Source organism: Gouania willdenowi, chromosome 11 (genome assembly GCF_900634775.1).
Source record: "Gouania willdenowi chromosome 11, fGouWil2.1, whole genome shotgun sequence".
Taxonomy (NCBI): Eukaryota; Metazoa; Chordata; class Actinopteri; order Blenniiformes; family Gobiesocidae; genus Gouania; species Gouania willdenowi.
In genome coordinates this window covers 25,655,050-25,677,315 of record NC_041054.1, presented here as the reverse complement: position 1 = coordinate 25,677,315, position 22,266 = coordinate 25,655,050, and the positions used below count along the sequence as shown (strand labels likewise).

Sequence of the window (22,266 nt, the reverse complement as noted above, 5' to 3'; positions counted from 1 at the left end):
TGTGCCTTATATGGAACTCTTACCTGGTCAGCAGACTTGTCAGAGTCCTCTACAAATATTAATGTTTGAGCCTCCCTAATAGACCAGAGCACCACCTAGGACCCATGCAAAGCAAGGCTAGTACCACCCAAAAGAATGCAACCCCTCGCTCACAGACCCCCTTAAGAGCGGGGACTCCCTTTCAGCAACACCTGTATAAACAAGAGATGCACCAAAAAGCTAGAAAGCAAACCATCTCACCAAAAAATGCAAAAATTCTAACAAACTAGACTTTTCTTTGGAAATCTCTGTGTCTTTGCAGCAATGTTGTTCATGCAAGTTGTTTAAAGCCTAAAAACGCATCTTTGTGTTATCCGTATTGCAAAAGTACTTACAAATGTACTACACTGCGAAATATATCCCAACCTCCAGGAGCTCTTTATCTATCTATCCACCCTGGATGGAAGATTCAAGCCTACCTAAAGTCAAGTCCATCACAGGACTAACTCATAAAATCAGACAATAACTCACAAGCAGACATTCACTCATTTGGTCAAATGAGGAGCTCTTAAAAACCTCTCATACATGTTTTTGGACATGATGCCCTATTGATACCAACACACACACAGGAAGAATGAGCAAACACTGCACAAAAAGGATGCAAAAAGCTAGAACTTAAATCACAGCCCTACTAGCTACGAGACAGCAACTAGAAAAACCTGTATGATGTTGAAACCTGTGACAAGTCCTAAAATGGGCGTGTCTTTGTTTCAGTGGTTGTGAGCTATATGGCTTCTGCTTACTGGGAAGAGTCCTGAAGTTATCCAGGAGGTAGACATGCTCCTCATCAGGCTCAGAGGCAATAGTGTTCATTTCAGCCACAAACTCTTCATACATGGGGTCGGTCCTGTTCATCGCTCCAAAAACAAACACCTCGATGCCTTCTGCATGGGCTTCTGCGGCGGTCTTCTCAAACTGCATGACATCACGTCGGTCAGCCAGTCCATCAGTTAAAACCAGGGCAACTTTCCTCACACCATGCCGAGATGACAGGAACATCTGGTTGGCTCGATGGATTGCACTGCCAGTGAAGGTCCCTTCCCCCAGGTAGGGCATCCTCCGAACCGCTGCCTTGACATGTTCCTGATTGGCCTCTTGTTGCAGACTAACTACCTCCATGTCCACATGACTGTAGAGCACCACGCCAATCCTGATGGCCTCGCGACTCACTGTCATGCGGTCAATAAGAGCATTCACAAAGTCTTTCACCACCTCAAAGTTCTCTGGTCCCACACTTTCAGAGCTGTCGATTACAAACACCAGCTCCAGAAGGCTTCCTTTGCACCTGATCCCACAACCTCAACAACAGATAGGAAAAAAAGAAACAATATGTTATGTAAAACAATGAGACATGTCAGCAATAACTAACAGCTGAGCAGCTCTAAAAAGCACATTGATATTTTTCTTTTTCAGCAGCAAAAACAAATGTAAAGGAGGCACGAGAAGGATGTTATAACTTGTTTGTAAAGTGATGACAATAATTTTATAACATTTTTTCTAATAACACTAAAAAAGCTTTGATTTACCACAGGCCTCTCTTATGATCCTGATGACGTCTTCTTTCTGTGAGCAAAGAACATAATCAAAATATAGTTTTTTATTCTGAGTCAGTGAAACAGCTGAATGATTTGTACTAATCAGTGACTCACTGTCAGTCCTGGTTCTCCCTTTTCTCCAGGTTTACCCTGCAAGAGGATGAGAACCACAAATACTGCTATACAGCCTTACCTCCAAAGCAATGATTCTCACTGACTGAATGTAGCATCAAATTTATATCAACCTAAATAACCAGAACACCTATATCTATGAGTGGGAAATGTGCAGATAATAATTATCTTGATAATAATGTGCTTTGTTAAAAAAAATCCTTTACAATTACTCTCAAAAATTATAAAATTCTACATGGATTCACTTAATCTAATAGTGGCCACTCACATAGCCATTTAGCCACTCTGGCTCATGAGTCAACATCTTTAGGATTCTGTTGGAACTTAAGAAAATGCCTGTTTACCATTGGTCCAGGGGATCCAGGTATGCCATATTCACCACTGTCTCCTTTCTTTCCCTTGATTCCTGGAATACCTCGATCCCCCTGCATGTGCAAAAGTACTTTTAGTGCCAAGGTACCTGAATTTAAAACACAAGTCAACACTTAGAAGCCAAGTAGTTTTTACCTTCTCTCCTGGCAGACCATCACCTGATGTCCCTCGTGGGCCTACAGGCCCCTGAAACCCTGGTTCACCCTAGTAAAATAACTTATGATATTACCTGTTTGGTATGGTAATACATACCTAAATGAAGTAATCCTACATAATATGCCAACGGATCACATTGGTGAGCATTTGGCCCAAAACCAATTGTTTTCCTTGCCCTGAGTACTATTTGTACCTTTGGTCCTGGAATGCCCTCTCCTTGCAATCCTGGAATACCAGGTGGGCCAGGCTGCCCTATGGACCCCTAGAAAAAGAGAGCAATTTGTCATGGTTTCACCTTCCAACCCTGTATTTCGTAGGCTTGGGATAGGGTAAGCATACTTTAGGTTTAACCCAGTGGGCATGCACTGTAGCTGTTCCCACTCAATGTTCTTGAAGCCAAAATATGGTGCTTAGGAGTGCTTCCATCTTGCAAATTGACTTCATCTGGAACCAGAGTCTGCGCAGTAGGGTCTGGTGGGATATGCCCTAGTAACACTCCCCGCCCATTTAGAGTACTGCCTTGATGACTTACGCAACTCAGCTACGCCAAGAACATAAGTATCTTTCCCGCTCGAAATTCTACCAATAGCTTCATTGGTAGAATTGGTTCAGATCAGAGCGGTTAGTAAAAAACCACAACATATTTCAACTCAAATATCTAGTTAAATGCTCAGCTTCCCTTCACAACGTAACTGCTATACACAAAGAAAGCTACGCAAGATCCGCGGCTGTCAATCATATATCGTACATGATGTAAAATCCCATTTTTCAACCTCAAATAACTCATTTAAAACAAACTTCACAGAAAAATTTGTGCTTGAACACAATGTAGAGTGATAATAATTAATAATCACAGCAGAATTTAGGTTTGGAAAAAAATTATGTGACAAGTATTTTAACTTTACAGTTTGACCCACATCCCATCTGTTGTCATTGAGGAGGCGGGGTTTATGACTTATACTGCAGCCAGTCAGCAGGGGGAGCTCTAAAAATAAAAGCTTCACTCCAACGGGGAGCTTGTCCTGCCCATTCTTTTTACAGTCTATGGTTTAATCAAGGAATCTCCAAGTTTTACATCCCGTCCAGGGCGGGGGATGTTTTTTTTTTTTAAATGTATTCATTTTATTTAAAATTTTTTGCTTTATCTGCACATGCTGTCGAAGGTCAACACTACATGAAGTGCAATCTATGGGGTGCCAAGTGTAAAAATGTAGTATAAATGTGGTAGCTAACACATTTTCATTATTTATCTCCTTTTTCTCATATTTATCACATTTTCCTACATTTAACATAACATTTGACCACATATACAGAGATAAAAAAATGCATTAAATCTAAATATTTAAATCTAAATCTAAATGGTATATTATATCTATATGTTAAATCTAAGTCTAAATGTTAAATCTTGTATATAAATGTTTAAATCTAAATCTAAATGTTTAAATCTAAATCTAAATAATATATGTTAAATATAAATGTTTAAATCTAAATCTAAATGTTAGATATCATATCTAAATGTTAAATCTAAATGTTATATCTAAATGTTAAAACTAAATGTTAAATCTAAATGTTAAATGTTAAATCTAAACCTAAATGTTGAACTTAAATGTTTCGCAATGTTTGTAACCTCAACCAATACACAAGCAGAGACACACAAAACCGCTCCCACCCACCTCTTCACCGATGCTTGCCAGGGTGACATGTATGGCTGGTTCTCTACGTGCGGCGGGGATCGAGCGCGCGGTCATGGCAGGTGTACGAGCTGCCCTTCACAGTACATTCCCAACACAACAGTGCAACACAGTTATTAAAATTTATTTTAATGATTTAAAAGACAAAATTAGAGAGGTGGCCCATGGTGGGCTAGATCCGTAGACCTCAGGCTTTCAAGCACACCTCCTTATCTATTCAGCTACCGTAACCACATGTGAAGCAGGAGATCTCAGCATTTTGCATCAAATTAACACACATCGACAGACTACAGCATTAAAATACATTTCAATAACTGTGTTGCACTGTTGTGTTGCGGGAGTGTACAGTGAAGGGCAGCTCGTCCACCTGCCATACACACCCGAGAAAGCCCCAAGGAGCCGAGGAACCAGCGCACCACATCATGTGGGCCTGCGACTACTGCATCTGTGTCCTAATCTGTCTGCTGTGACCATTTTTGACACATTTAAGTCATCAGCCTGACTAAAAGTAACAAAATGCACAATGACCTTTGGATTAATTTCATTGCTCTGTAAAGTATCTACACACTAACCTTTGGTCCATAAAGTCCGATCCCAGGAGGACCCATTAAACCAGGAGCACCCTTTAGGCCTCTGTCACCCTTTTGTAGAAATGAGACAAATACAAATAGCCTTAAAATCATGCACAGACACTTTCTAATGAAATCACACCTTTATAAAACTGCCATGATGAATGTTTATTGATTAAAATGATCAGACGATCATCTTATTCGTGTTATGAGCTTCTAATTTACCCATTCGTATCCATCATTGAAGAAGTTATGGCCATTTGAATGTTGGCATCTCCAAAGTACAAAAGGGGAGAAAACGGACTTCAAAGTTTCTGAAAGTTTCTCACATCCCCGAGCAGCCAAAAGCTTGCATTTATATAACGCACCTTGCATTAACCAGACTCCCCAGCAATGGTTGTAACTGTTTAAACTGTTTTTATGCAATTCACATCCACAATTAATACCTTTGCCTTCAGTAGTGTTTGATCGATTGATTGATTTTTTTAGTATTGCATCTGTTGGACGAGTTGATGAGTTGTCTCATATGTTAACTAAAATACATATACCTTAGGTCCAGGTAGTCCTTTCCCTTCAGGTCCCATCTCTCCTTGAACTCCTGGTAGCCCCGGTGGGCCCTCGTGAGTACAGAAATAAAGTATTAGTCAGTAAAATCTGCTTTCGTAAAAGGACGACTTGGCTGAGTGTTCAATTTTGGTTTGTCTCACTTGCGCTCCAGGCAGTCCATCTCCCTTGATCCCTGGTGGGCCCATTGGTCCAGTATTTCCTTTATTACCCTGGGGAGAAATTGATTATGCAGGATGTTTTACACGAACAATGCTCTGTAGATTTGTTTTCATGTCTTCTTTGCTTTAGTATCTACCTCTTAATAAACAGCACTTATCACTATATTTTCTAAGAGCATATTACCTTGGGTCCAATGATTCCTATGCCAGGTTCTCCAACCAGTCCAGCTGGTCCTACAGGTCCTGGCTCTCCCTGCACATTTCAAAACATTTTATATATCTGTACATGACTGTGTATTTGTGTCTGCATGTGTAAATGTTTCTTTGTGTTACAAATGCAATGAATGGTCTCACCTTTGGTCCAGGTACTCCACGACCAGCAGGTCCAGGAAGGCCCACCATTCCAGTTATCCCAGGCTCTCCCTAAGTGACAAAAAGTCCCATATGAACATGTACACAGAATTAACACATTAACAAAAGTAACACTCAAGTCTAAGGAGCAGACCAACTAAAGTTCTAAGCTTGTAAAAACGTGCAAGCATCACAATGTGCACTGATAGATGTTACAACAGGCCTGGGTCAATAACAGATTTAATGCCCCACAAATTATTGATGATAAACAATATTAATGACAACTATTTTTTTAGACTAGATTTACCACTAAAGCAATGATAATGTATCATAATAATGCAAGCACACCCTTTCAAATGCAATAAACAGTGTCCATTACTATAGTAACTTTATTTTAAGAACTTTTAAACATCCTCAATAAAACAAACAAAAAAAGAACAATATTTAAAAAAATTGACTTTCAGTCTTTGTAAAGAAAAACAAAATTGCACTTCAATAAAAATCACAACCAAAAACAATAAAATAAACCCGATCACTGTTAAGAAGGAAACACTGAAATATAAAACCACACTCAACCAATAAAAAATAAAAATAAAATAAAAATAATAAAATGGCTTATCAAACCTCAACAGACAAAATTGCACTTCAATGAATACTGAACATTTAGGTAATACTGCTAATCCAGTTAGGACTTTTGGAACCCCATTTACACAATATGTTTGTGGTTTTGTTTTGAGGACTGTGCTCAAATGGGCCAATAATGTGCAGGTTTTATCATCTCTATAGAAACATTTCAGGCTGATTTTAGTGGGTTTTCTGTTAGTAATGATTGTCGGTTTATGGGGACACCAGCTTAGCAGATGAGCAGCAGCAAAGAAGAAAATAGTGCATTCAAAGTCTTTAAGCACACAAAAGATTCTGCACTCTTTAATTAAGATCTTAGGTAATCTGCAACAAGAATTTTATATTGAAAGTTATTTTCAACAGCAATTCAAGTATATTCTTTAGAGTGGTCCATCCTCAGTGTTGGGTTTCTCTTGTGTAGATTATGTGGTATGTCTGTTAGTTAATTGCAATAAAAGATAACACAGTTTTGATTGTTTTCTCCCCTAAATTATTTATTAATAATTATATAACAAATGCAACAAATCGAACTGCTCCCCAGGCGCCGCAAAAATGGCTGCCCACTGCTCCTCAGCGATGGGTTAAATGCAGAGGACAAATTCCATGTATGTAGTAACATTACATGTCCAATTAAAGGCGAAAGATTTAATCTTAATCATCACATCAGATATAATTTCAAGCAGCTCAGACTGATTCATAGATCTTGACATCTTTGATTTCTGAAGTTTTGACACATTAACTCAAAGTTAATACTCTAACTTTAATCTCAATGAAACTTTCCTGGTAAATAAACGGAACCAAATGTTTTGTAAAATGTGTTGAATCTCTGCTCTGTAGACCTTTGTGTGTGAGGTAATTGTACCTTAGCTCCAGAGGGTCCAACAGGACCAGGAGACCCTGTAGGTCCTCTTGTGCCACGGTCCCCTCTATCCCCCTGTGAATAAACACACACACACATCATATGCCACCAATTATTATGTATACATGTACCACTGCATGTTAATTCAAGTCTATTGAAATGGTGTGCACAATTAAGAGCAAAATGTTTGCATTTAAAGTGGTATGGCAAGATTTTAAAGGGGATTTCATTAATACCTCTAGGGGTTACAGTGAATGGTCCTAGAGGACATCCCCAATAAGCAACAGCTTTCTCGATCAAAACGCCTTGTTGAAAACTGGTTCAAGACCATAAAAAAACAACACTAAAATTCAAGAACAAGTGGTTATAACCGAGAAGTGCCATGCGGCCTGGGCAGGCAATAAAATATTCATGCATTTCTTATAATGTGTGCTAAAGGAAGAAATGTTGCAAACTTTTTTCACTGGGGAAGGCTTGTTTTTGATGGAGATGAGAAGGGGTACGAGTTGTGGGAGACAAAGTTTTTGGGCCACCTCCGTCTCCATGGGCTTAAAGAGACCATCCTAGAAGAGCCCGCTCCAGACGATAGGGAGGATGAGGAGAAAAATGCAGATGCCTATGCAGAGCTCATTCAGTTTTTGGATGACAAAAGCCTGTCGCTGGTGATGCACGATGCGGCAGAGCAGTGCTAAAGATCCTCCGTGAGTTCTACGCTGGAAAAGGCAAGACCCGAGTGATCAACTTATACACAGAACTGACCTCATTACAAAAGTCACAGAAGTGCGGCCGAGGCACTGAGTGACGGACTTTTAATTGCAATGATTTTGAAAGGGCTCTCTGACTCATTTAAGCCATTTGCTATTCATGCTTCTCAGAGTGAGGACAAAATGACTTTTTCTGAGTTCAAGACTAAACTTAGAAGTTATGAGGACATTGAGAATATGCGAGCCACTACGTCTGAAGACAATGTGATGAAGGCAAGTGCACAGTTTGGCACGAGACGCACACAGGAGAGCACAAAGAACAATCCAGACATTGTGTGCTACAAATGAGGAGCAAAGTGTCACATATCGCTGGGAAGCATCACATCCAGCACCCGGTCACTCAGCACTGGCGCCCCTCAGGGGTGTGTTCTCTCCCCTCTTCTATTCTCCCTCTACACCAATGACTGCACCTCAGGGGTCCCCTCTGTGAAACTCCTGAAGTTTGCAGACGACACCACCGTCATCGGTCTCATCAGGGATGGGGATGAGTCTGCCTTCAGACGGGAGGTGGAACAGCTGGCTCTCTGGTGCAGTCAGAACCATCTGGAATTGAACCCGCTCAAGACTGTGGAGATGGCAATGGACTTCAGGAGAAACGGGCAGGTAGCATCACTAAAGACCCCTCACACCCTGCACACAACCTGTTTAAACTCCTCCCCTCCGGCAGACGCTACAGATCACTGTACGCCAAAACTACCCGCCATAAAAACAGTTTCTTCCCCCAGGCTGTCACTCTGATCAACACTAAACAGTCAAAGAGTGTCAGACCTGTTTCTGTGAAATAACCTGGAACTAAACATAACAACCCTGGATCAACCTGTCACTGTGAATGTTCATGGACACAATATTTTCATTTAAATGTTCACCTGCACTACTCATCAATGCACTACTGCACTATTATCTTATTATTATTATTGTATTTTTATTTCATTTCATTATTATTATTATTATTATTATTATTATTATTATTATTATTATTATTATTATTACTATTATTATTATTATCTTGTTATTTTATTTAGTTTGCACATATTAGTCTAACTACTCTTTATATATATGTTTATACTTCTTTTTTATTTATTTTTCTTTATTCTAGTTGATTGTTATTATTTAATGTTTATACTATCAGAGAGAGCACAGTTCACCAAGTTAAATTCCTCGTGTGTATTCAATACATTACTTGGTCAATAAAGTTGATTCTGATTCTGATATCCAGAGGCTGTAAAAGTACCACACACAACAGTGCAGTGTGGATAAGGAAGAAGCAGCAGCGGGATAACGCATGGGGAGTGTCTAACGCAGCAGAGAAGGAGTATGCTTTCCGCATAAGTGACGGGGAGATGCCGGTACCAGACGTGAAGCGCAAAGGTCTGATGGTGGATGTGGGTGCAACGTCACACATAATCACAGACATCACAACGTTCAGGAAGTTCGACGAAAGTTTCCAAGCCGGGACGCATTGCGTTGAGCTGGCTAATGGTACCAGGAGTGGGGTCGCAAAGCGTAGAGGGGATGTAGAGGCGTGGGTTGTCAACAGCAGGGGGCGTCGTTTCAACACAACACTGAGGAGTGTTGTTTCGATATGTCCCCAGGATATCTTCTCTGTTAAGTCTGCCACGTCCTGCGGAGCTACGATCATCTTCAGTGGGAAGAATGTTCTGCTAAAGACAGTACCAAATTCCCAATAAATGTACACAATAAACTTTACTATCTGCACACTGAGGACAATGCTAGCAATGACCAGTGTAACAAATGCCATGATTTACAGACTTGGAATGAAATCCTAGGACATGCAATTATGGAGATATCATGAAACTGAAGAATGTAGTTGATGGTATGGAATTGAAAGATGAAAGAAACAAAACTATACCACAATGTGAAGTCTGCACACAAGGGAAGTTTATACAAACCAGGAATAGAGGTCCAGATGCCAGAGCTAAAGCACCTCTGGAAATGGTGCACACAGAATTAGCTGGTCCGATTGACCCAATGCCCAGAGAAGGTCATAGATATGCACTAGCATTTACAGATGATTATTATAGTGCAATGTTTGTGTATTTCCTGAAAAACAAGTGACACAGTGCAAGCTACTGAGAAGTACAATGAGACCTTTACTCTGACCACACTACCACTGGGTAAAGATGTAGTGGGGGTAAATGGGTCTATGCACTCAAAAAGAACCCAGACTGATCAGACAAATATAAAGCTCATTACATGGCTAAGGGATAGAGTCAGAAGAAAGATGTGAACTATGATGAGACTTTCTCTCCTACTGCAAACATGACCAGTATCAGACTGCTGGCACAAATGGCAGCTCAGGAGAATCTCATAGTACATAAGATGGATGTGAAAACCGCCTATTTACATGCACCAATCGAGTGTGAGATTTACATTGAACAACCTCAAGGCTATGAAGTGAAATCTAAGGACAGACTGGTGTGTAAACTGCAAAAATCACTATATGGAATAAAACAGTCGGGTCGTAACTGGAACCATATGTTGCAGGAGTTTTTATGAGAGAACAATTTTGTACAGAACCCAGCTGACCACTGTGTTTATAGCAGAATGACAGACAATCCTGTCTCAGGGCGACGCCGAAAAACTAGTCCATGCTTTTGTTACCTCTAGACTGGATTATTGTAATTCTCTTTTAGCAGGCTGCCCGAGCAAGTCGCTTAAGACACTTCAGCTTGTTCAAAATGCTGCAGCACGTGTACTGACTAAAACTAGGAGAAGAGATCACATTACTCCTGTATTAGCCTCTCTGCATTCGCTTCCCATAAAATATAGAATAGAATTCAAGATTCTTCTTCTCACTTATAAAGCCCTAAATGGACAGGCAGCAGTCTATCTCAAGGAGCTTGTAGTGCCATACAATCCCCCCAGAACACTACGCTCTCAAAATGCTGGACTACTCGTTGTTCCATTCATCTCTAAAAGTAGTATAGGAGGAAGAGCTTTCAGTTATCAGGCCCCACTTCTCTGGAACCATCTACCAACCACGGTTCGGGGGGCAGACACCCTCTCTACCTTTAAGGTTAGGCTCAAAACATTCCTCTTTGATAAAGCTTTTAGTTAGGAACCAGCTCATAGCTCATAATTAAGATGCAATAGGCATAGACTGCCGGGGGGGGGGGTCTGGCATGCTCGGTTGGAGAGAGGTTGGAGAGGGCGTTAAGAGAGAGGTCATTTAGGTTAGAGAGGGACCGGAGAGGGTCCCATTCCTCTTTCAAACACTCCCTCTATGTCTGCTTCTTCCCTTGTGTGTTTGCTCCTGTACTCCTTCTGGCTTTTGTCTTGCAGGTCCGTGGGATCCTCAGTGTGGAGTTACAGAGACTCAGCGGCTCTGTCTCCACCCTTTTCTCTGCACACACCCAACACAGCATAACGTGGATGGCTGTTCATCATAGGAATGGGATCCACACAAGGTTCCTGCTGCTTAACAGAAGGTTTTCCTTGCCGCCATGATGAATTCATGTTGGGTGTGGGATACATATGTATGTGTATATACGTATATATGCATATGTGTGTATCCATAAAATGAAGAGTCTGTCCTTAAGACTGCTCTACTGTAAAGTGCCTTGAGATACCATTGGTTATGATTTGGCGCTATACAAATAAAGATTGATTGATTGATTGATTGATTGAATGAAAACATTCACATCACAATATGGGTTAATGATTTTATTATTGCCACCAGTAATGAGAATGTACTTAAATGTGTGAAACAAATGCTCCAGTCCAAGTTTTGTATGAAAGATTTAGGACAGCTAAAACATTTCCTGGGGATTTATTTTGAGGAGATTAATGAATATATCACAATGTCCCAATCCAGATATATTTATAAAATATTGGAAAGGTTTGACATGGTATACTGTAAAGCCAGAGCTACGCCTTGTCAGCAGAAACTAGAATACAGTGATGATGATGAAATAAAGAATGATGTAAGAAAATACAGAGGCAGTCGGCAGCTTAATCTATCTAGCCACATGTACTAGGCCAGATTTGAATTTTGTGGTCAGTAAACTGTCTCAGTATTTTACAAGGTCTACATCTGAACAGTGGACTACAGTAAAGCATATTCTGCAATACTTGAAGGGGAGAGTAAGCAAAGAGCCCTGTTTCAGAAAGTACATTGATAATGATGTCATTTATGCGTACAGTGATGCCAATTGGGCTGCAGATGTGAGTGACCGGAAAAGCACCACAGGTTACTGCATTAGCCTAAACAAAGATGGACCACTAGTGTCATGGAAAAGTAAAAGACAGCCTACTGTAGCACAGCCCACATGCGAGGCTGAGTATATGGCTTTAGCCGCGAGAGTGTGTCTATCAACAGCAGCTCTTGGAGTGTTTTGATGGCCGCAAATACTCATGTAGTCTATGCGAGAACAATCAGGGAGCTATTGCTTTAGCCAAGAATCCTGTACAGAGACAACGCTGTAAACACGATATCAAATATCACTTTGTAAGATCCAAAGTTAATACAGGCGGGATTGACCTGATCTATTGTCCCACTAATAAAATGGTTGCTGACGTATTGACAAAGCCAGCAACTAAATCTCAACTGTCAAAGTTTGATATGATTTTATTTGATGTGTAACTTATACCTGTATCAGGGACAGATATATGTAAACACAATGCCAATGTTATTCGGGTGTACACTGTACAGGCCTACTTATGTTGGTTCAAAGGGAATCAGAAAGAGCAAACAAGTGGGGGTGCTGAGATGTGTTCCCATTTTCTGTTATTGTTAAATATATATTTGTTTTCAATGAAGTGACATCATGTGACGTAAGTCAATCATGTGACTGACGGTGATTGATAAATGGACTGAGAATATGGCCATACACAACCAGAGGTAACATGCTCAGTCATCAATAAACAATATGGCTCTCCTAGACCCCCACCCGATGCTGACTGGAAGGACCAATTAAAACGTGAGATCATGGACAATGTGAAAGCACAGATGAAAGGGATTACACAGGACATTGTTGCAGAGATCAAACCACTGCTGCAGTCAACATCACCCCCGACCAAGTTCTCCTAATCCAATATGGAACCGGCAGTACACACCCAGACCAAACAACGATCGGGATGAGCAAGGTAGACCTATCTGCCATTGCTGTAGAAAAGCAGGCCACATAGCCTGATATAGTAGAGGTGCTACTACGCCTGAGCCAGCTTTAAACTAACCACCCCTGCTGCTGAGGTCCGAGTAGCAGGGCTCGTTAACATACCACCACCAACTAGGGCCTCTGAAACATTTGGCGGCCAATGTTCTACCGTACAAATACCCGTTGAGGGAATTAAATTAAGTGGGCTGTTAGACCCAGGTTATATTGATGGCAGAGAGTGTGTTTAATAAGTATTTCACACAAGCTAAGCTTGGGAAGACCCCTACCTTGTTCAGACTAAGGGCTTCTAATTGTTTAGAAATACCCTACGTTGGTAATGCCATATTAGACTTAGAGGTTGAGGGTATTGAAGTCCTGGGACAAGGAGTGGTAATTGTTGAGGATGAGAAGTGCACGCACCTTTTAATTGTTGATATGAACGTCATTGTAGCTTGTTGGGATAACCGGTTTAAATGTTCTAGGGAGTCTGCTTGTTCACAAGCCTTTAAAAAACAGAAGGCTTGGAGGGATGCATTTGCCACCTGCCACCATGTTCAGATTTCCCCTGCTAAGGATGGTTTGGTAGGATATGTCAGACTAGCTTCCAAACGCTCTATCACGGTACCTGCAAAGAGTGAGTTGTTGGTGTGGAGGTAAATAAATAGGGGTCCACGTGGGTCAGACTACTGTGTTTTTTTGTAGGCTATGTCAGATGCTTGCGTTGGTGACGTGGGTCTTGCGAAGGCCTTGGTTGAAGTGAGAAAAGGAAGAGTTTGTGTGCTCATTTGTAATCCTCAGCCATATAGTGTTTCCATGGGTCGCTTCCAAAAATTAGGTCGGCTCTGCTGCATTGAAGAATCTGATGTGCATGTTTCCAACGATCTGGCCCTGTCTCTGGAGGAGGATGGTGTCATTCAAGTGGCCCTAGTAGATGCCGCAAACGCGGTAAGTAGTTTGGTACCACCTGCAGAGGTGAGCTCATTTGGAGATAGGCCGGATCTGTCTGAACAACAACAGGGATAGCTATGTGCTCTTCTGCAGAAATGGGGCTAAGTGTTTGCCCAGCATGAGGAGGATTTTGGCTGGACAAGCTTAGTACAACATAGAATCCTTATGGGAGACGCTGCCCCTGTACGAGAGGTACCGTCCGATACCACCCATGTTGCACAAAGAAATTAAGACCCTCATAGCAAGTATGCTTGAAAAAGAAGTTACAAAGGAGAGTTGTATCCCCTTCGCTGCCCCTATAGTTCTTGTGCGCAAAAAGGATGGTAGCTGGAGCTTTTGCGTGGACTATAGGAAACTAAATGATGTAACCTATAAAGACGCCTTTCCGCTACCCTGTATCGAAAAAACATTAACCAGTTTAAGTCGGTCTGAGTGGTTTTCGACCCTGGACCTTGCCAGTGGCTACTGGCAGGTGGAAATGCATCCAGACGACGAAGTGTTTCCGACGGACCGGTATTACAGACGGACACGTTTCTGGCAGATGTTTTTAACCCACCAGAACAGAGAAGAACAATAAGAAGAGATCGAAACACGTATGAAAGTAAGTGAAAGTTGATTAGGATACTCTTATATTTTTCATATCAGGCTATCATATCATAATACTTGTCCGTCGGAAACACTTCCGTTGCGGAAACACTTCCACTGTGGCCATTTTGCATTTGTGTTCGCTTCTGTAGATGTATTCACCTGACACTTCCCAGCCACTGTACCTGCCCCTGTCAGACAGGTCACAGAACCAACCACATCAGCAGTTGTCGAGGTGGTGCCCAAGACAGGATGGAAGGAGGCCTAAAACCCTGACCCAGACATCCAGGTTATCAAGGAGTACGTGGTGCATACCTGTCAAGTATCCCATTTTGGCTGGGAAACTAGTATTTTACCCCTCTTTCCTGCTATCTTCCCGTATTAGTATTTTCCCGTAAATGTCCCGTATTTTACTCTAGTAATAATTAAAAGATGATTACTAAACTGAACACCATCACTAGCCTTGCGAGAACTGCGACCTGAAATGGCCTTGCTTGGTGGCAATTCTCGCGAGATTAGTGCCGACAGTGGCAACAAAACCGGAAACAACTCAGAAGAGAGATGATGAAGACGTTCCTGCGAAAAAAACAAAGAACTGGTGTAAATACGTTGTAAAATGTGACAGAGAGTCTATCTTCCTAAAGAGCAGCAGGATTTGACACAGTTACACGTTCTGTTAGATTAATAACTGAGATTTTAACGTTTACCACAGCGGAAGGAACCACGTAAGTCACCATGAAAAATCAGCCAATTACAAGCGCCACAAATGCACACTGCTTTATAAAGTGTTAAAGGATGTAAAGTCTGCAACAAATGTGTCTAATAAGTCATTAGTGAATACCAGAGAACCACATGAGTGAGTATGAGAAATTAAAATAAAATATATAACGAAAATAAAATGTTAATCTTTAACTCAAAGACAAGCAATGTGAAATTAACAGTAAATATGCAACGTGTTGACTTGTATATAAACTGTAAGTATATTAAATAAACACATGTACTTCATATAATAATACATTTGATTAAAAGGCGCTTTTCCAGACACTCAAAGACACAATTTATGATTTCATTTAGGCTGTTTTATAATTTAGGAATTAGCCCTGGGCGATATATCGAGATTCAAGATGTATCGAGTTTTCTATTTTGGCGATATAGAAAACTATAATATTTCATATATCATATGAAACAAAATACTAGTTTTAGGAGTCGCTGCTTTTACTTCTCAGAACAACATGTAAAGCTCAGTTAAATGGATTTCTGAGTGTCACATATTGTGCATCTGTTTGTTAATAAATGTTCCTGTGTAGCATTTAGCATCAGCAAATTTAACCCAGAATTGTCTTTCTGGTCAGACTTCATTTGATAAAGTCATCAAGATTTATATCATATATCACCATTTTGAGAAAACATATTGAGATATGAGTTTTGGTCCATATCTCCAGGAATGTTCACAGCATTTCAATGTTAATAAAGGTCCATCTACCAGATTCTAATCACATAATTGTATTTAGTAAGTGGTTGACAAGTGGGTATTTTAGATTTCTTGTACATCTATCTTAAAATATAAGGGATACTGGAGCTTGGTTGGGCGGGTGGGGCGGCTCGTAGTGGGCGCCAGAAAATTTCCCTTATTTTCAAATCCAAAATTTGACAGGTATGACGTGGTGAGGAAGAGCTTCCCAAAGCGCTCGGATTGCCTGGCATTTCCTGCAAAGGCCCAAAAGCTTCTTCAGTAATGGAAAAGTTTGTTGGTGAGGGATGACATACTGTACCCACTAGTGTATATAAACTGTCCCATGAGGAGCACCATCAAGTTGTGTGTCCAAGTTCCAGGTGCGAGGAGGTTTGGAGGAGAACTCACGAGGCTGGGGCTCATTTCGGTGCGGACAATACCCTAGCAGTTTTTATGGTCTCGCATGGAGGGGGAGGTACGCGCGTTGCATGAAAAATGTCATGTGTTGCCAACAGAAAAGCTGCGTTGAGCCTAGGACTCCACTTCACCCAATTGCAACCACCTATCCGTTTGAGATGATTGGGTTAGACTTTTTAACTTTAGGCCGACCCACCGACACCTTTCAGTACATTCTAGTTGTCTTTGACCTGTTCACCAGTTTTGCGTGGGCTATACCCACCACCAACCAGCCTGCACAAACAACCGTAAAAATTCTTTGGAAGCATATGATACAACAGTTTGGCTGTCCTGTGCGCATCCATTCTGATAGTCCACATTTTGGGGGCTGGAGAACAAAAAAAGAGCCAGGTTAATGCAGGCAGAGAGGAAGGCAGTGTGAGAGGGGAACCACTGGGTGCAGTGAGGCAGCATTGACACTGAGGACAGGGCGATCAGGTTCTGCCTCATCAGTCTGTGTAAGCACTGTGCACTACGACGGGAGATCACCGCTGGACAAGAGGAAAACGGAGCGCAAGTCCAGTAGAAGCGGGGAGTACGGTGAAGCCAGATCAAGCAGCGGGAGAGCGAGGAGCTCTCCCTGTCAGTAAGCACTGGCCTTGGGCATCGGACGTCTAGTGTGTTTAGACGTGTCGTGCTGGTCCCTCTGGCTGTCTGCCCAGGTGCGGCGCTGGTGGATTGGGAGCGGTGCAGGATCCGGGCGAGACGGAACTCGAGACGATCAGCAAGGCATAACTCTTTAACGCAGCGGTAGGGTGAGAAGCCCTACCAGTGAGTAAGTCTCCTTCCTGCCTCTGTACATCGCCTACGGCATTCTATGTGTGGGCCGCTCGTGTCTGCGATTGTGCTCTCTGTCGCGGACCCAGTTGGACTCGGCCTGAACCCTGACCCCCAAGGACTGGGGAGTGCTACCCCCCGCCTCCTGCAGACCCACAGTGCCTCCTGGTGGAGGAAGCTGGACCTCTCCTTGGCCTTCCTAATCTTAATTAATTTTAGTCACTTTTTAATCTTAAACACAGTTGAATATTTAAATTTTTGTAATAAAATTTGGTAATTTTTCATAAGTGGTTCTCTTTATTGGTTACACCATTCTGCTCTCCTTTTTAGTCTGTACAGTCTGTTTACATCAAAATCCCCTTACACATGTAAGCCTAGTTTTATTTGGGTAGAAAAAAAGGCTTAGAATTTTAATTTAAATGTACTAGAGTATATAAAAAAACATGTCTGTGTATGATTATGAAACATGAGAGGACAGGCAATAACAATCAAATGTCTCTGATGAGCGTAACATATGCCATAGAAAAGGACGCACGCCATATTTTTGTGCATACGCACTAGGGATTCATGATACTGGATTTTTCCTGCATACCTTATTTTCTGTAGCAGAATTAAAATACAGAATTATTCTCATACTCTATCGTGTTGTCCTGCTGGCAAATGCAGACAAAACTAAAAATGATCAGTAAAACCTTACTTTGTGTAAAACATGTCTTTATTTTATTCATGACAATTTGTTTTAAACCAAAAAATTAATACACTTGTAGCCTATCCTACTTATAACACTTAATTTTTTTTATTTTATTTGAGTGTTAAAAACAATACATTTACAACATCCAAGCATATGTGAACAAAAATCAAACCGTTTGGAAATCGGTAAACTCAGTGAATAATTCTACTTTGAAATTGTTGAGCACCTCTGCTCCCTACACACAAGAAGGCAGTGTTTATTAAGCTTCTCCATGGGCGATGAGGCGTCTGCTATATTATGTCAATGGGTTGAACAAGGAAGCAAAGCCTGATAGTATATCGACGGAATGGCTGATATTCGATAATACATTTTAAGGCCGATATCCACCAATACTGATAACGGGCCGATGATACCATGCATCACTATTACTTACCGTTTGTGCATGAGGTCACTAATTAATGTAGTAGGGCTGGGACAATATACTTTTGTTCCGATTTGGTTATGTTCGATATGTATATTGTAATTCTGATTTATTGCAATTCTATAAGTATTGTGATTCAATAGTAACAATAACAGTGATTTTAATTTCCTTATTTTCCCTTCAAAAAACAAAAGTTGAATCATACTTTTATAAACAATATAAGAGTTATAATTCTATACACCATTAACATCACAAGTCAGTCAGTTGCTCTGACATTTATTTTAACCACACATGAACATGCACTACTCTACATGTATTGGTAACTTTTGACCACATATGCAGATATGGTAAATATCCGTATTCAAAGAAATTGCAATATTTACCTGAATCAATATTGTTCCCACGTTATCATAAAGCATCCTTGATGTGGCAGACCAAACATTTATATTTGGGATTTCTACAGAAATCATTATGTACACATGGCCCAATTCCTCTGAGGACGTTTACACCTCACTGGGTCTTGATCACCAATAATTAGGAAGCTTTGAAGGTGAAAAAGTGTTCCAACCTTATATGAAAAGGGTGTACAGTAGTGGACAGTAACTGTATCACAACTGGCCAGTAAATACATTTGTAGGGAACTAAAGATTACCTTTTCTCCAGGAATGCCTTTACCAATTGCTCCCTCAGTTCCACGCAGACCTGGCAATCCCATTTCCCCCTTAATGAAACACATAAAATAACATAATTACACACTCTATTCAGATTAGGGTGACCATACATCCGGTTTTGCCCCGACAACTCCACTTTTCAAGTCCCTGGGGAGTGGTGGCCTAGTGGTTAAGGACGCTGGGCTTGTAATCGGAGGGTTGCTGGTTCAAGCCTCACCGGGGCCGTCACTGTGGGATGTTGAGCAAGTCCCTTAACCCCGAACTGCTCCCCAGGCGCCGCAAAATGGCTGCCGACTGCATCCTCAGGGATGGGTTAAGTGCAGAAGACAAATTCCAATAATGTACTAACATTACATGGCCAATTAAAGGCGAAAGCCCGATTTTTAATCTTTTAATCTTTAATCTTAATCTTAATCTTTAATCTAATCTTAATCTTAATCAAGACGACCTGGATACTGGGCCATGTTTCTTTGCAAGACAAGGAGGACAGTCATTCCCTAGAAACCATTTTTGTTCCAGTTTGTTCCTGGTATTTCCCGTAATGTTACCTTGCGAGACATTCAATTTGGACCAGATTCAGATCTTTTTGTTTAAGCCCATAAAAACATCTGTCATAGTTTGCCACATTTCTAGGTCTGTGAAAACACCAGAAATGTTTTGGGAAACCACTTTGGCAGTGTTTTTTTATTTATTTATTTATATAGTTCAGTCAATTATAAACCTGTTTGGTTAAATTTTTTGTTAAAATTTGTAATTACTTCGGAAGTAATTCAGCAAACAGAAAAACAAACAAATGAAAGCTGATGGAAATATTGCCTCCTTGATGGTGATAATAATAATTTAATAGGTAAATGTACAATAACCATGACAATTAAATCTCTATGTCCTCTCTCTGTATCTCTGTATGTCCTTCACCAAAAAAACACAAACAAAAAACACCAATGTAAAGTGGCAAAATATGACCCGCATTTTTATTTCGACACCACTGCAGGGTTTACCACTGGCCACTAGAGGCCACTGTGTCTGAGTTAGTCAGGAGGCATCCATGTTTTCTGCTGCTTCCCTCCTGCTGCTGTTCGTGAGCTGTTCCACTTATTTCATGTGAGTTTGCTCATTTATATTTGTTCTCTATGTTCTTGTGTATGCTTTAGCTTTAGTAAGAGTTACAAGCTTCTGCTTAGCTGCACTTTTGTATTTGCAGGGCTTATTCATCTCTGTCATTGAAGAAGCCATTTGACAGAGGAGTGCATTTCTTCAACCACCTGGCAGGCTCACCTTTGCACCCACAGCTCCATCTTCACCGGGTATCCCAGGTATCCCCGGAGCTCCGTCATTTCCTGGTTCCCCCTGGAAAAAACACCAATCTTGACCAGCTGATTCTCTGTGAATAAGTATTTATTTCACAGTAAATTACTCTACTTTTAATCCTGGTTCACCGACAGCCCGTTCTCCTTGTGGTCCAGGTTCTCCGGGAAACCCTTGGTCACCCTGGAGAAGCATGTGAGACAATTATTTGCATATTTATTTATTTTAATTTTTGGACTGAATTCAACAACAATAACAGCAATGGACTGACATTAACAATAAGCGATTACACTTTAAAAAGCATGAGGAACTGTAAAATAAAAAAATAAAAAACAATCAAAAAAAGGAAAGGGAGGAATCAAAAATCAGAAATAGAGCAGAAAACAGGAAAAAAGAAACCACAACAACCATAATAACAACAATGGATTCTAAATTCACAGTGTTAAATGCTTTTTCCAAGAAAACACCTATATATTGATTCTCATCCTTTGCTTTGCATAACTCATTAGTAAGATGTGTAATGGCTATATACAAGGAACAAGATTTTCTGAAACCATATTTTAAAAGATCCATGCATAAAGAGGTGATATATTATCTGTCAATTTTTGTCACATCTTTCGTGACCTGACAATACAACTAACCTTTGGTCCGACAATGCCCAGTCCTGGAGGTCCCCTGGGACCAGAAGGCCCAACAGGCCCTTGGTCACCCTAAGAACATGTAAAAATAATAATAGTAATAATTAACTCCGATGTCAAACACTTAAACACATTGAAATATGAAGCCATGTTGATGACTTGCCTTTTCTCCTTGGATTCCTGTACCCGGAAGCCCCACCAAACCTGGCAACCCAGGAACTCCTGTATTTCCCTAACAATCGGACAGGTATAAAGTCAGTTAGTGCAACAATAAGAAATTCACCTTCTTACAATTTCAGCTACAGCTAAACATACCTTATCACCTTTTTGTCCAATACCTGGAGCTCCACGGCTGCCCTTGGGACCTTCATACCCCCTGTCACCCTTAAAAAAAACATTATGTTGATTCAGCCAAATAATCTCTGAACTCCCTTTAACTAAACCTACTAACTGGGTTAAGCAGAAGGTAGCAGAATAAGGAATTTACCTTTGGTCCTGGGGGACCATCACCAGGAAACCCTGGAGCCCCTTGAATACCCTGAGGTCCAGCTGGACCCTGGACACACACACATCCACAAACATTAGTTGTCATACAAGGGTATATTTGGATTCATAATGTGTCTTTGTACATTTTCATTACGTAAAACAACAGTTATTAAAACCCCAGAACATTTTCATATTATACTGTATATAGTCTTGTCTTAGGCATGAACTCGAATGCTACTCCCCGGATATGAGCGATACCTATAATCACTTTCACACCGGATCGCATGTTGCCCAGGTCAACAACTTGTCGGATGTAGGGAACCAGGACAACCTGATGGCAAATGGGCTACTGGAGCAAAACATAAATGGATAGGCATTAACCCCCTCAGTCAGATTATCAACAACACTGGCTATGGATACCAATTCCGAAATGGAGCAACAATCACCAGCTGTACAGTATATGGATGACATCAAGCTGTATGCTAAGAATGAGCGAGACACCGACTCACTGATCTATACATCAGGATTTACAGCAAAGAAATTTTGATCTTATCCAGGTTGGACAAGTGTGGCTGGGTGATGTTTAAAAGAGCAAGGTGATCAGAACTGAGGGAGATGACCTACCAGAGACGATCATTGGAAATATCCAGGACAGCTGCAAGTACCTGGGGATCGCAAAGAGGCCGCAAGGAAGTCAATCACAACAAAGTACCTACAGTAAGTAAAACAAGTCCCGGGACGTTCCTTAAATTTTCACTGGAAATTGCTATACATTAGGAGAACTTTTGGCTTTCGCTTAATTTATTATTTACTATTGTATTTATTTATACATTTACCATTCATTTTCTATAAGCTCACCGGAGAAGTTTGATTTCACAGACTTTTCAAAGTGGCAGTTCAG

At 40.9% G+C, this 22,266-nt stretch overlaps 1 protein-coding gene across 1 annotated transcript in view; it reads right to left on the bottom strand.

The window, feature by feature from the left end:
• col28a1a (collagen, type XXVIII, alpha 1a) overlaps positions 1 to 22,266 on the bottom strand; it is a 53,949-nt gene that overhangs the window by 5,309 nt on the left and 26,374 nt on the right. The window contains exons 14-32 of the mRNA XM_028461226.1: positions 21,367 to 21,435; positions 21,195 to 21,263; positions 21,043 to 21,111; positions 20,883 to 20,951; positions 20,356 to 20,424; positions 20,212 to 20,283; positions 18,918 to 18,986; positions 7,057 to 7,128; positions 5,574 to 5,642; positions 5,404 to 5,472; positions 5,202 to 5,270; positions 5,043 to 5,111; positions 4,498 to 4,566; positions 2,428 to 2,496; positions 2,214 to 2,282; positions 2,051 to 2,131; positions 1,689 to 1,724; positions 1,566 to 1,602; positions 783 to 1,337 (exon numbers count right to left, since the gene is read on the bottom strand). Of these exons, the coding sequence (XP_028317027.1) occupies positions 783 to 1,337; positions 1,566 to 1,602; positions 1,689 to 1,724; positions 2,051 to 2,131; positions 2,214 to 2,282; positions 2,428 to 2,496; positions 4,498 to 4,566; positions 5,043 to 5,111; positions 5,202 to 5,270; positions 5,404 to 5,472; positions 5,574 to 5,642; positions 7,057 to 7,128; positions 18,918 to 18,986; positions 20,212 to 20,283; positions 20,356 to 20,424; positions 20,883 to 20,951; positions 21,043 to 21,111; positions 21,195 to 21,263; positions 21,367 to 21,435 (1,750 nt within the window). The remainder of the gene's footprint in view (positions 1 to 782; positions 1,338 to 1,565; positions 1,603 to 1,688; positions 1,725 to 2,050; positions 2,132 to 2,213; positions 2,283 to 2,427; positions 2,497 to 4,497; positions 4,567 to 5,042; positions 5,112 to 5,201; positions 5,271 to 5,403; positions 5,473 to 5,573; positions 5,643 to 7,056; positions 7,129 to 18,917; positions 18,987 to 20,211; positions 20,284 to 20,355; positions 20,425 to 20,882; positions 20,952 to 21,042; positions 21,112 to 21,194; positions 21,264 to 21,366; positions 21,436 to 22,266) is intronic.